General features: G+C 44.1%; 2 protein-coding genes across 3 annotated transcripts; both read left to right on the forward strand.

The window, feature by feature from the left end:
• The first annotated feature begins 1,200 nt into the window (after window positions 1-1,200).
• Window positions 1,201-7,314, forward strand: si:ch211-136m16.8 (uncharacterized). Its single transcript, XM_056429337.1, has 6 exons — window positions 1,201-1,362; window positions 2,805-6,260; window positions 6,377-6,566; window positions 6,665-6,744; window positions 6,830-6,915; window positions 7,024-7,314. Exons 1-6 carry the CDS (start codon window positions 1,321-1,323, stop codon window positions 7,094-7,096), a joined length of 3,927 nt encoding a protein of 1,308 aa, XP_056285312.1. The 5' UTR covers window positions 1,201-1,320; the 3' UTR covers window positions 7,097-7,314.
• A 454-nt stretch (window positions 7,315-7,768) lies between these two features.
• LOC130203658 (uncharacterized) lies at window positions 7,769-12,161 on the forward strand. 2 transcript variants are annotated; one of them, XM_056430009.1, is made up of 7 exons: window positions 7,769-7,849; window positions 8,234-9,949; window positions 10,516-10,561; window positions 10,850-10,924; window positions 11,166-11,291; window positions 11,639-11,710; window positions 12,060-12,161. In XM_056430009.1, exons 2-7 carry the CDS (start codon window positions 8,255-8,257, stop codon window positions 12,110-12,112), a joined length of 2,067 nt encoding a protein of 688 aa, XP_056285984.1. In that variant the 5' UTR covers window positions 7,769-7,849; window positions 8,234-8,254; the 3' UTR covers window positions 12,113-12,161. The 2 variants fall into 2 exon arrangements, with proteins under 2 accessions (XP_056285984.1, XP_056285985.1); XM_056430010.1 differs by having other exon boundaries at window positions 10,853-10,924.
• The last annotated feature ends 1,081 nt before the right edge of the window (window positions 12,162-13,242 follow it).

Genomic DNA, 13,242 nt, shown 5'->3' on the forward strand with positions numbered 1-13,242 from the left:
TAAAGAAGTTTCCGAAATGATGAAGAGTTCTGAGGAGCTGATTTTCTAAATCTGCTTTGGGAAAATACAATCCAAAATAATTTCTTGTAGAGATGCGTCTCTTTTGTTGTCTGAGTTCCTGTCGTTCTCTTCCGATTGTTCCAGTATCTGTTGTTCAACCACCGAGATGACTTCTCATTTTGAAATACACTTCTGGTTTTTTATTCTGTTGCACTCTGACCACAGGAGCGTCGCTTCACTCTGCGGAGCAGAAGAGGTGCACGTTGTCGTTGAGTCGACAGCATGAAACAGACATGGTGTACATTCTTTTTTTTTAAAGAGGAAATCTAAATATTCTTTCACACAGAATATCTTAATTGTAGAATATATGTATCTCTTGCAGAAGAGTGAACACAATTGACGATAATGGCAAATGCTTAAAGTGTACCCGTGAGAAGAGTTATTTGCTTAATGGACGATTACAAGAAATAGATCAGAGATTATCGTCTGTTTTATCTTCTCGTCACATCAGTCGCTGCACAGCTCGGACACCAAATGCTTTCGACAACTTGTTCCTCATGCAGTCGTATCACCTGAATACAGACTTTAGACAGACGTGTGCATCAGTGGAGTCTGAATAATCTGAAGTGACACAGACCGACGGTGTGGTGCTCTCCATCCACTGCTGGAGGACAGACAGCCAGGAGACTGAGGATGCTCCTGTGTCATACAGGGGATGCAGAGTGTAGCCTAGGATACATAGGAGAGGATTGAGCTCAATAGGACATTTTATTATGGAAGATATTTGGTTCCCAATTTCAATCCAAAAATTATTAATTTCCGGGCAGAGCCAGATTAAATGCACATATCTCTAATTTGAACATCACTAAAACGAATGCAAGCCACTCTGGACTGTTTTGTTCTATTTAGGATTACATTTTATTTGTATTTGATTAACCAGGGAAGTGAACACGTGTCTGTAGATTGAGGGACGGTGGCCGTGACAGCAGCCATAGAGACGACGTGTTCTCTGAGGCTCAGTGGCACACACATCGCGCGCGCCGCTGCGGCCCGACGCTCTGCGCACATCCGCAAACGTGCGGCGCGTAAACGTGTCGACCCAGCTGCGTCAATCACACTCTTCCTCATTTTGATGATGCACCGGACATAACTCTGTATGAGGAACTGAACGTGACGATCAGCGGAGGTGTTCCGCGCGGCTCGGGCTCTCAGGAGATGAGACGTTCAGGTTCGGTTTGATTCGCCGGCGCGCGTCACGTCCAGAAGTCCTAAAAGTCCTAAAAGTCCGGTGGTCAGAGGGAACGGGAGAGGAGTTTGAAGATGGACCCCGACAACCCCACCAGGACATTCTGGGCGGTTTGGGTGAGCCGCTGCAAGATCGCTAACTTAACAAGTTATTAAGATTTACGGCTTTAATTGTAATGCTAAACGCAGTTAAATGTAAAGTTTCCCTCCTCCTACCTGTTCTTCTCTCTCTCTCTCTCTCTCTCTCTCTCTCTCTCTCTCTCTCTCTCTCTCTCTCTCTCTCTCTCTCTCTCTCTTTATCTTACTATTATAGCAATATATATTTTTAAAGGCAAGACAACATGAGGAAAGAAGAATATTGTGTAGGGTTGGATACCCAAACATTACACCTCTTTCCACACCATAAAAAATGTGTCTGCATGAATTTTCTGGTTATAATGTTTGTTTTTGTTTTTATTTTTCCAGCTTTGTTATTTCATTGTAGTTTTTATAAACATTTAACAAAACTTTCCCTGAACGAAAGTTCAGAACTCTAAAGTCTGGTACACATTTGTTTGTCTATAACTTGCGCAAAATAACACAATTCTCCAAGTAAATTCTTAGGCTTGTATGGACCCTCGAAAATAAAACGTTATTGATTTGTTTCCCTCATTCATGCAGAAGAGCATTAGTGAGATACTGATGGACGATGAGACCTGGCTGACTGTTTCACGAGACCTTTTTTATCATAGACATTTTTCCCCAGCAGGAAAAACACAGGTGTAAAAGAAAACATGAATAATGGCTGTATTGCATTTCGGGCTTTGAGTCTCATGCCCCTGTGATGCTTCAAGCTGCTCCTGTCAATGTGTTTATAATAACACTGGATCAAATAATTATGTTTATGGGAAAGATACTGCTTGTAGTGTAAAAACCCAGCTCTTTTCTGCTCATTGTTTTCCTATCACAGCCGCAGGTTTGACACCGGGCCCAGCATCAAACCACACACAGCTCACAACTCGCTGCTGAACATATTGCTGCCTTTAGTCACGAAAGAGCCAGATATGAAAGATCTAAAGAGAGCTAAAAGGAAAATAAATATTGAATTTACATTCATCAGGTCGCTTGAAACATGACACCAATAAACACCAATGTTTCCGAGTTATTGGATGGGGTCAAAATCGTTCACATCAAACTTAGAAAACTATTTGTGGACCTCGCTTTGTGTATGGAGCCATTCTCATGTTGAAAGAGGAAAAGGGCCTTCCCCAAACTGTCGCTGCAAAGCTGGGATACAAGGCCATTGTGTAAATCGCCTTGTATTGTATAACATTAAGATTTCTCTTCAAACTGGAACTAAGCGGCCGGTCCCAAACCATAAAACACAGCTTCATGCCACAAGTATGTGAACCGGCGTGTCCATATTCATTTGGCCATATCGTTTAAGTACACCATTATAAACTTTTTTAAATGAAGAACAACAAATGCATGTGGTAAAAAGGATGAGGGAAATATGTAAATTAGCCAAGGACATGAATAAATCAAAAGGTCTCACTTCTTTCTCTCCATCTTGTTCTCAGAACTATATAACCGGAGCTGTGAACAGATTCTTCCGACCAGAGCTGACTAACATCCCCGGCAACGACACAAACTCCACCCAGGAAACCTCCGTTGCCAGTGAGCCCGCTAACTTTAGTCCCGCAGAGGGCGATGCCAGCGGAAGGGGGGGCGATGGGGAACAGACTCTTGCGACATCCCTTCTGCTGAGCTCGGCTAAGGCTGTTGTTGCCTGGGAACGTTGCACCACAGACATCGACTTAGGAGGGGATGAAGACGGCATGCAATGCAAAACGCAGCTGAGCGGAGGCAGTCAGAGAAAAGCATCTGAGAAGAGTGAGGGCACGGGAGAGGAACAGTGCTCTCTCGTGGGAAATGAAGACGCAGGGCTTCTGGTTGTAAAAGAAGACAAACGAGAAGAAAACCGAGAGAGAAAATGTAGCACTGGCGGGAAAGATGAGACGCAGGATAATGGTGCGAGTGAAGAACAAGCAAACACCAGGTCACTAAAACTCACGGGTGATGCAATAAGTGAAGACATGGAGGAAAGTGGGAGAGAAGAGGAGGAGCCTACGAGGGACATGCCACCGGAGGATCCTCAACAAATAGATAAAACTAGGAGAAATATCCAAGTGAAGGAAGTAGAAAGTAAAATGCAGCATGAAGATGAAAAGGATTTACAACACGAAGACGTTGAGGTCAAATCGTGTCCGGTCACAGATTTGAGTGTCGAAGAAGAGGACGACGTCCACGTAGAAGATGCAAAGATGCAGAGGAACCAGGCAGATTCAACGGTGACGCGTGAGGAAGTAGAAAAGCGTGATGGTGTACCAGAGCTGGCCTGTCAAAAGGAGAACAACTCCGATGAGGGGGCAAACCCATTTGAAAATGAGCTGCCAGTCTGTGGAGAGTTGTCCGATAACGACAGAGACCCTGACTTTACCTCAGTGCATGTTGAATTACAAATGGCCTACGAAAAAACAGCCTCTGAGGATGATTCATCTCTTGTTGAGCAAGAGGATGATGATGATGTTGAGGATGCAAAAGAGAAGGGTGTCGTCGTTGAGGAGGAAAATGTGAATGAGGACGCAACCAACAGGACAATAGATGAAGCGCCAGAGCAGGAGGACGCCATCAAAGCGGTCGCAGGAAGAAGTCAAGAAGAAGACGTGGCTGAGGACGCTGATGTGCAAACCAAGACGAGAGAGGTGGATGATGACAAGACAGAAAGCCAGAGCATGGAGATCGATGAAAACACATCTGGTGTGACCGCAACACACATTTCAGTCGATGAGGGACTTTCTGATCAAGTCGAAGAAGAGAGGCTCTTCGGTGAAGTAGGCAATGAAGAAAGGGTCGTGGAGGTAGCCGGTGCGATGGCCTCAGTCGCGGTCACACCTGAAGGCCAGACTGGACAGGAAATGCATGGAGGATTCAAAATGATTCCCCCGGGGATATGTGAAGGCCGGGTTGTTGTGTCGCAGGAGTTAAACTCTCCAACATGTGAGGAAACACAAGAGGGAGTTCCTGAGTCCAACAATGTGCCCGGGCCGGATGAAAATACAACACAACAGTTCCTGGTGGAAAGAGATTGCCAGGTAATCCAGGGCAGCAAATTACCAGAAGAGGTGGAGAGCAAAGAGCCGGAGAGCCTTCAAAACAGCGGTGGTGGAACCGGTGCTGACTATTTACTGGTGTCGGAGCATATGGAAGAGAACAGCGTTGGGGCTGGACTGCCTCGAGAAACAGAGAAACCATTTGTTGAAGCAGTAACTCAAGAATCAGGACATTTATTTGAAGGAGAGGAAGGAGAATTACTGGTTGACTCGATGAAGACGTGCATGAAGGACTCAGAAAAGGAATTTGAGTCGGACATTAGGGCAACGGACGACATCCTTAAGGCGGCGAAAGAGCCGCAAGACGGGTCAGAAGATAGTTTGGTTGATTGTGAAATGGACGAAGGGTTACGTGATTCCAAAGAAGCTGATGCTGCTGGAAGTGACGGTGAGACGACAGGAGCTTTAACAGCAGAGGAAACCTTCCTCGAGGCTGAGGGACAGAAGATGACGAAGACAAGCTTCTTTCAGGAATCCATCGATGCCCCGAGCTCAGAGCAGACCCGCAACATGACTCGTAGTTTACTGGAAGACGTACCTGAACGTGGATTCCTGAAACCGTACGACGAGACTCAACCACTTGAAGATGTAGACATTCAAATTTCAGGGTTCGATGTGGAAGAAACAGGCTATGAAGTAGAGGAGGCGGCAGCAGGAGATGAAGAGCAGAGCAAAAATGAGATGGAGAAGTTACATCTGCTGCGAGTAGATTCTGATTTGTCTCGACCAGTTGGGTCACTGGAGACGGGAAACCAACCGGCGGACGAAGCACTCGAGAGAAGCAATGAGACGTTGACAGACTCTGAAGCCGCTGATGAATCAGAGACAGATGAGTCCAAACCACGAGATTTGACTTTGATTTTAAGAGAAGAAGTGGCAAAGCTTGCGGCAGAGTCGGAGGGGAGTTGTGCAGAAGAAACCTTTTGCCCATTCAGTGGAAGTCGGGATGTCATCGATGGGGAAATCCTCGACTTGTGGCTACAGACGGCTCCAGATGGCACAAAACCACTCGGGCCGCCGGCTGGACGACAACTGGAGCCATCCGATGAGGAGCATGGGGAAATATCATCAGAGGAGGACGAAGAGCAGCTTGTGGAGTCAAACTCAAGGGAATCTGAATCGGTGAGTGACGCAGAAATCTCTTCATCAACAGTAGAGTCTGGATTTTCGGACCAGTCTCTCAGTGAATGGGGAACTAAAAACAGCGAAGCTCAGATGCTCGTACCAACTAGCACTGGGTCATCTCAAGGCATATATGACACATTAGCTCTTGTGTCTGAATCAGCAGACCTTCCTGAAGCGTCTACCCAACAAGCTGACTCGGAATCACACGACATATCGATGGAGGAAGTAGTTGAGAGACGGCAATCGTATCTGAAAGAGGAGAAATCGATCGCCGAGACAGGAGTCCCATCACCAGAACCCAGGCATCTGACTCGAGAATCAAATAAACAAAAGGTCGAATCGGTGGAGACGGAGCCTGGATCACAGAAAGAGATCGATGCCGAGGGTTCCGACTGGAGAGGCGCTGAAGAAGCAGACGCTAAGTCCCTCACAGGAATGAGCCCTTCGTTCAAAGTCGAGGAAACAGAAGCTGAAGACGAGCCTCTTGAGATGACTCTGTCTGAAATCCAGCTCACAGAATCAGGAGGATCTAGATCCGGCTCCGAGGCGTTGTTCCAGGATGAAATGGTTTTGACCGAATCCGATTCACAAGGCAACGCCTGCCCTGAATCGGAGAGGAAGTTTCCCTCAGTGGACGGACCACGGCCCGGGTGGTCCGAAGACGTTGCATCACTACGAGAGCTGAACGCAGCTGACGTGGGAGGGCAGACAACGACACAGTCTGAGGATCAGAAGGAGGTATTGCTTCGAAAATATCTTATTTAACCAGATACAAACATCTTAGTAAATGAATGAAATCAGACAGCATTCATAACATGGAGAGATGGTGTGAATTGGGTTGTTTGTATTTGCAGGTGGAAAGATCTGCTCTTGACTTTACCGCGCAAAAGTCAAGAATTTCTGTTAAAAACCCTCTAGTCAGGCCACCTAAAGACCCCCGCTCCCTTCTTCAAATGCCCTCGTTGGATCCCTCTCCACATCTGTCTGCCAGAGTCCCTGCAGGTCGGCCTTTGGGCGGCTTGGGCTTTGGAGTAAAACTGCCTGGTAGGTCACTTACTAGAAACGGAAAGCCAGTCATTTGAGTCTTTAATGCCATATCTTTATTTAATCTCAACATAATGTGGCACTTGTTTTTGTTCTAGGTCTTGGTGCAGGATTTCCTGTTTTAAAAAAGACACAACGGGTGGCGAGAGATGAAAATAGTCCAGACACCCTCTCACAGGTATTATTGATAATCTTTTAATTCCACTTTTCTCTAATGTTGAGGTGTGTATATATTTATTATTAAAATGCAACAATATGAACAGGAGACAAAGCCAGAAGAGAGGAGTGACACTCACACCCAAGATGAGGCACGACACAAACCTAAATGGATGCCACCAAGACATCCAGGGTAAAGAAAGAAAGAAAGTCTAAGCGTATTGACATTATAATAGAAACACAAAATAGGCATCTTGTAATTAGACTTTTTCTGATTTGTATTTTTCTCTTGTGACACCAGATTTGGAAATCCACTAATGTCTGAGCTGAAGACCAAACTAAAGAAAACCACAAAAGAGTGTGAAGAATTGTAATGCTTTGTATGAATTTAAATATGTGAACATTTATTTGTGTTGTTGTGTGTATTTATGAAACTAAACACAGTGATGAATTGTCCATTACGTCAATTACTTGCCCTATGTTTTGTAATAAAGCTTAACTAACTAAATAAATGATAATTTTGTATATACCGTGCAAGAAGTGGGGACGAAAAAAGGATGTAATAAACTATACGTCCACATTGGAAACACTGGTTGTGGTTGTTGTTGTTGTTGTCTTTGTTGTTGTTGACTGAGTGAGGGTGGAAGACCTGAAGCCACAGCCAGTTTGGTCGTGCTCAGAACCGGTCCAAATGTCACAAAGCCTCCATGTCGTTTAAAGCTATTTATGTACAACAGAGCAGAATTCGGTGTGATACAAAACACATTCAAACCGAGGCTTACATGTTTATGTAAAATGACAGTAAATCGTTTTTGAAACCTTGTAGGGTAAATGAACATCTCATCTTTAAATGTAGTATCAAGACAGTAGGAGGCGGTACTGTCCCATCGCATTGCATGGACAGCCCTCAGAAACTCACGAAGAAGAAACTTTCATCTGTGATTGGTTAGAATTGTCCAATAAGAGTGAGGAGCGCTGGTGACGTAGTTTGAACCGAAGCGGCGCTCCGGTGGTTTGGTGAGTTTTTTTAATGTTGTTTTTGACACCGAACTCGGATCGAGTCGAACGTTAGTAATTAAAGTAGTTTCACGTCTATAAAACCTCCGCCGAGAAATGCCGGTTGAACGGTAGGTCAACGTTGTTTCCGTTCTCCCGACTAGCTTACCGTATGGAAGCTACCGTGAACTTTGCCTCGTTTTATGCCTCGTTCCGTCACTAACGTTACTGAGATCTCTCAACGTTTGACCTCCTCGACTCCGAGGGAAACCACTGCTTTATCTTTAAAATAAACACAGATGTCTGTTTTAAAGTTGTATTTTGTACCCACTTGCTATGTTTGATAACTAGTCTTCCTTTCATATTTGTTGTTGTTGTTGTTTTTTGACACGAACATAAACCGGTGGTAAAGCCAGGTTGATATTAGAGCTGGCAATAATTGTGACATTTTCCAGATGTACGTGATCTGGTAATGTAAAAGTAGACAATGTGTTGTGTTAATTAAATCGCTGCAGGATCGGAGCTGGTGGCTGAAAATGTCTTCAAAGTCTGATGATCCAGAAACTCCCGTGTGCTGGCTGGAAGATGAATGCCTGCCAGATGTTTCCCTCCTTGATGACACGGATGATTCCCCTCTTCCTGCCAGCATGCCTGCTACACCTGTAACAGGCGGATCTATGAGCAGCAGGTTTACCTTCCTCCAGTCCTCCCAGTTGAGTTCCTCCAGTCCAGCCCCTGATGTGAAGATGGTTGATCTCTCTGAGAGTGTGTATGCCCCCGAGCGCTGGCTGGATTCCCGATACTTCCCAGAAATTACTCTCCTTGATGTCACAGGTGAATCATCTCCTATGGAGGTCACACTGGAGGGTGTTCTGGAGAACAATAGGCCTTCACTGGAGCCCAGTGGATCACACATGGTAAAGATGCAAACATCGGCTGAAGAAGCATTTGATCATCAGTCTCCGAATGTCACTCAGGACATGCGTTCCTCCAGTGCTGCATCACAGCTCTCCACTTCTGACGTGCAGTGCAACACTAGTTCAAATAATGTCACCTTGGAGCTTCGCGCTGACCCTCTGGTGACCTCGAGAGCTGTGGAAGCTCACGACGAAGACCCGATGACCAGCCTCGATGCTGAGTTTACCAGCAAGGAGATGCGACCGAGCCCAGAAACATCTGGGTCCTCCAACAACACGTTGACCTCTCTCCAGTCCTCCCAGTTGAGTTCCTCCATCAGTTTTATCGCCACCGCTCGGATACCTCTGAATACAACACTGGATCTTCCCCCATGTAATGTAAATCCTCCCGAAGCGGAGAGGAAGGCTGCTTCAGTCTCGAAGAACACCACCGAGACGTCCCTCGTCATGAATCAAACCCTCTCTCCTGATGGGCAGAACGCCACTGTTGATGGACGCTCTCTTCACAAACCCAGCGGCGATACTTTTTCAGGGGATGCCGGCGACGCAATCGTTGGCCTTCAGAACATCACTTTCGATATTAAACCGGAGCAGTACGACACGTTTATCTCTACAGAAAAGAGCGCGAGTGACGGTTGCCAAAATACCTTCGACGCTTCCACTCCTCCTGTGTTCTGTAATTCAACAAGTAGCCCGAAAGAAATCCATTCTGAAGCCCACCATAAAGGGACATTATCTAGTCCAGACCCTAATCCCAAGACGGTTGACACCCCTGAGAGCACATGTGAAGGTAATCCGTCTGTTGAGGCTTCTGGAGCTGGCCAAAGTGACACTAGGGATCAATCACAATCGGGTCGGCCTTCTGCAGATGGTCTCTCCGGCACTCTGGGCCATCAAAACATGGATGTGGAGAACGACAATGCAAACCCATTAAATTTGGATGATACCTTGGATTTGAGGGCAGACTTTTTGATCACGTCAACACCAATGGCTACCTGTGACACGTTAAGCGTGTACATACAGGAGGGCAAACTCACAGCGGGACAGAGAAGGCTGGATGGGCACGGTGCCAGGAAGCCAGATGGTCAGTTTCCATCGGATGGCCCATCAAACATCGCCTGTGAACGGAAAACGTTCTTGAGACCTCAAGCCGCTAAATCCCGTTTGCCGACGCCGAGAGGTGCGTCCCAGCTGCTGAGACACAAGCCGGCCTCCGCGCTGCCAGGGAGGTTTGATGCGTTGACGTCGGGCCTGCCCGTGACGAGACAAAGAACCCAGGCTTTCAGAAACCCCGCTGCTCCTAACGCACCCCAGGTAATGGGATTTGTATTTTTGTCACAAAGTGTACAAATCGGTGGCGGCACATTGTGTTTCAAATTCAACAAATTATTTCGATTTGCAATTTACATCCAAACCTGTTTCTTTTCTTTCTTTTCTCAACATTGACCGCATGTCAATCCTGTCACCCCCAGGACTACCTCCTCTTCTTCCTCCTTCCTCTCTCCTCCTTCTTCCCCCTCCTTCCTCTTCCTTCTCCTCCTTCTTCTTCTTCCTACTCCTCCTTCTTCTTCCCTCCTGGAGGCCTCCATGTCACTTTAACATGCACTTTTAACTTAAACACACGTCACATGTAACACACACCTAAACACTTTAATGTTATTTTTTTATCTTTGTTTATCTTTATCTTATTTGTTTATCTTTATCTTATCTTATACTTAAGTTAATACACACTTTGCACTGTTGCTGTCGCGTTGATTGTTGTTTGTCATGTCAAATGTTGCACCTTTTGCCAAAAAAAAATCCTCGTTTGTGTAAACATTCCTGGCAATAAATGGATTCTGATGTACTGATGACTGTTCCTCTGTTCTTGTGTGTTTAAGACATCAGGATTGCCGAGCGCATACAAGATGCGTGCTTCAACAACCGGTAGGCGGTGCATTTTCTGTATTTAGAAGTGGTTTGCAGTTCTATTCCTGATACATCTTCAGGGTACATTATTAGACGTGTGGGATAAGAATGGAGAGATCTGGGCACTTTATGAGCAAATGTTTATTTTTTTGTCGTCTTGCTGTACATACATGTGGTATTTCTATACAGTTGTATTTCTGAGCCACAATAATAAACAAAGTGAATAAATGAAAAGGAACAGGTAGCAAGACAATGCCTTAACATGAATTTGAATGCAATAGTTTGTTTGTTTTTTCTACACACAAGCAGCTACTAACCCGAGGACACTCAAGCAACCCCTATCTCGAGGTGTATTGCCAATAACAAAAGGGAAAAAAATAGGTGAGACCGCAAAGTTACTTTTTTTGCATTTTAAAGCCAATTCTGAACCCATAACGTATTTATGATAGTGTTCAAAATCGGGACTTTTCTGATATTCCTAAATACAACCTTTTTTTTTCTCAATGAATTATGCCACAGTGTGATGTCGTCTGTGTTGCTGGAGGGTTTTATGGACAGATGTTTTCAGTCATTTTGACTTTATGACTATTTGTGAGTTACTTTCTTTGTCGCATGCTTTCAGACGCTGCGGTGCCAGCAACTCCTGCTGCTGAAATGTCAACACCTTGCAGCGCTGTGAGCAGAGCTCGATCCCTGAAACGGCCTGCGAGCAGCCATAGAGCTCCGCTTGTGAAAGCCAAAGGCCATGGTGAGCTGGGGGAATGGACAGCTGAGGTCATTTGGGTCTAATTTAATAACCTATTTGGTGTATTATCGAAAAGGACGCGAGGAGCATTTGTGAGGCTCCGTGTACAGGCTGACAATCTGCACATTAAGTTTTGTAGTTACCTTTATCTTTTAGTTGTTTGAAATAATTTTTCTTATGGAACTAATGATAAAACATGTTTTGTACAGCTCTTACTAATAATCACAATGTCCATTCCTTGATTTAAGCCTCACTTTTGTAGGGAAATTAAACATCAGGCCAAGTTTGATATCCAGACGATACAAAGCAGACCGGTCCTCAGTAATGTAAAGATTTTAATTTCATTGCAGATTGCGCCAACTGCGTGACGCTCGAAAACAGACTCAAAATACAATCGGAAGAAATTGGGAGACTCAAAGAAGGTACGTCTAGTTTGTGTTGTTTTATCAATAATAAAGTGTATTAATGACTTTGAAAACAACATGCTCCAATGTTCAAGAATTTAAAATATGAGTGCCTTTTACAATACCTCAGGTGACTTTTCCTGTATCAAATAGTTCCCTCAGTAATGTTGAGAGGTTGGGATGCAACAGTTGGAATAATAAGGTGATGTCATACCTGCAACGCTGCCCAAACTTCCATTAGTAATCCCATCTTGTCGTTTGGGTGTTTCTTCGGTCTAGTTTCATAAATGTCAAGATCCCGCTTTTAAAAAATTTGTTTGGTCCCATGTTTAAATGTATTAATGCATTTACCCATTTTTTTCCCCAGAGCTGCTGATGGAAAAAAAGGCAAATGACGCTTTAAAAAAGGAAAATAAATAAAATTGTGAATAGTTACAATGTTTGAAAATAAAGATCGTAAATTATCTGATCAGTTGGTTGTGCTTTATTGTTTATTATCAGTGTTGGGCAAGTTACTGAAAATTAGTTATAGTTACTAGTTACTTCTTTTAAAAGTAATGTAATTACTTTACTAGTTACTGTATATCAAAAGTAATTAGTTACTAGGGAAAGTAACTTTTAAGTTACTTTTATGTCTGCTTTTTTAATGTAATGAACAGTACTTCACAGTCAAACACACTAAACATATGTTGTAGACCTATTTATTGCAATCAACAGGGCAACAGGCCTTCAAATCAAGCAGGAGTACAAAAGTCCCTTTTAAAAAGGAAAATAAATAAAATTGTGTAGTTACGTTTGAAAATAAAGCTCGTAAATTATCTAATCAGTTGCAGGCATGAAAACGGGTCGGGTGAAAAAGGTGAGGATAGGCGTGCTGGTGACTTCCACGAACATCGATGTTGGACGTTGTATGATAATCTATAGTTCCTCCATTCTGACACCAAGTCAGTGGGCCCTATAATAATAGTAATATTGTATATAATATAGTCATTCATGAACCAACTTCCTTTTTTTTTTTGGCGTGAACAAGTCTTCAAGTCTTGTGCTCTGCTGAGCCTAGAGTCTGTTCCTTGAGTCTGTTCTGCCTCTACCTGGTTGTCACGATCTTCTAATCCAGGGGTGTCAAACTCATTTTCACCGAGGGCCACATCCGCCTCATGGCTGCCCTCAAAGGGCCGGTTGTCACTAACACGGTATAATTCTAACTACTCCAGAACATATTGTTAAATAACTGTCTTTGCATTTGTTTGTTTATTTAGGTGTACTTATATAAATGTATAACTATATATGCAAATGTATTTAATATTATACAATACATCTATTTAATTTAATTATATTTATTTGAACCCACATTACTTTATCAAAGATCAAACAAACATTATTACATTAACTTTGTTAAAAGCTTTTTCACAGTTGAGACAGGTGGTTCTCCACTGGTCTGGGTAGTGGTTCTCTACTGGTCTGGGCAGTGGTTCTCCACTGGTCTGGGGCAGTAGTTCTCCACTGGTTTGGGGCTGTGGTTCTCCACTGGTCTGGCTTTGGGACGCACT

Source organism: Pseudoliparis swirei, chromosome 13, assembly GCF_029220125.1.
Source record: "Pseudoliparis swirei isolate HS2019 ecotype Mariana Trench chromosome 13, NWPU_hadal_v1, whole genome shotgun sequence".
In the NCBI taxonomy this organism is placed as follows: Eukaryota; Metazoa; Chordata; class Actinopteri; order Perciformes; family Liparidae; genus Pseudoliparis; species Pseudoliparis swirei.

Bases quoted from the DNA above. Each gene is read 5' to 3' on its own strand.
- si:ch211-136m16.8 (XM_056429337.1), top strand. From the start codon at position 1,321: ATGGACCCCGACAACCCCACCAGGACATTCTGGGCGGTTTGG. The intron at 1,363-2,804 runs GTGAGCCGCTGC...TCTTGTTCTCAG, and splicing joins GGACATTCTGGGCGGTTTGG to AACTATATAACCGGAGCTGT. The intron at 6,261-6,376 runs GTATTGCTTCGA...TTGTATTTGCAG, and splicing joins AGTCTGAGGATCAGAAGGAG to GTGGAAAGATCTGCTCTTGA.
- LOC130203658 (XM_056430009.1), top strand. From the start codon at position 8,255: ATGTCTTCAAAGTCTGATGATCCAGAAACTCCCGTGTGCTGGCTGGAA. The intron at 10,925-11,165 runs GTGAGACCGCAA...GCATGCTTTCAG, and splicing joins AACAAAAGGGAAAAAAATAG to ACGCTGCGGTGCCAGCAACT. The intron at 11,292-11,638 runs GTGAGCTGGGGG...ATTTCATTGCAG, and splicing joins TGTGAAAGCCAAAGGCCATG to ATTGCGCCAACTGCGTGACG.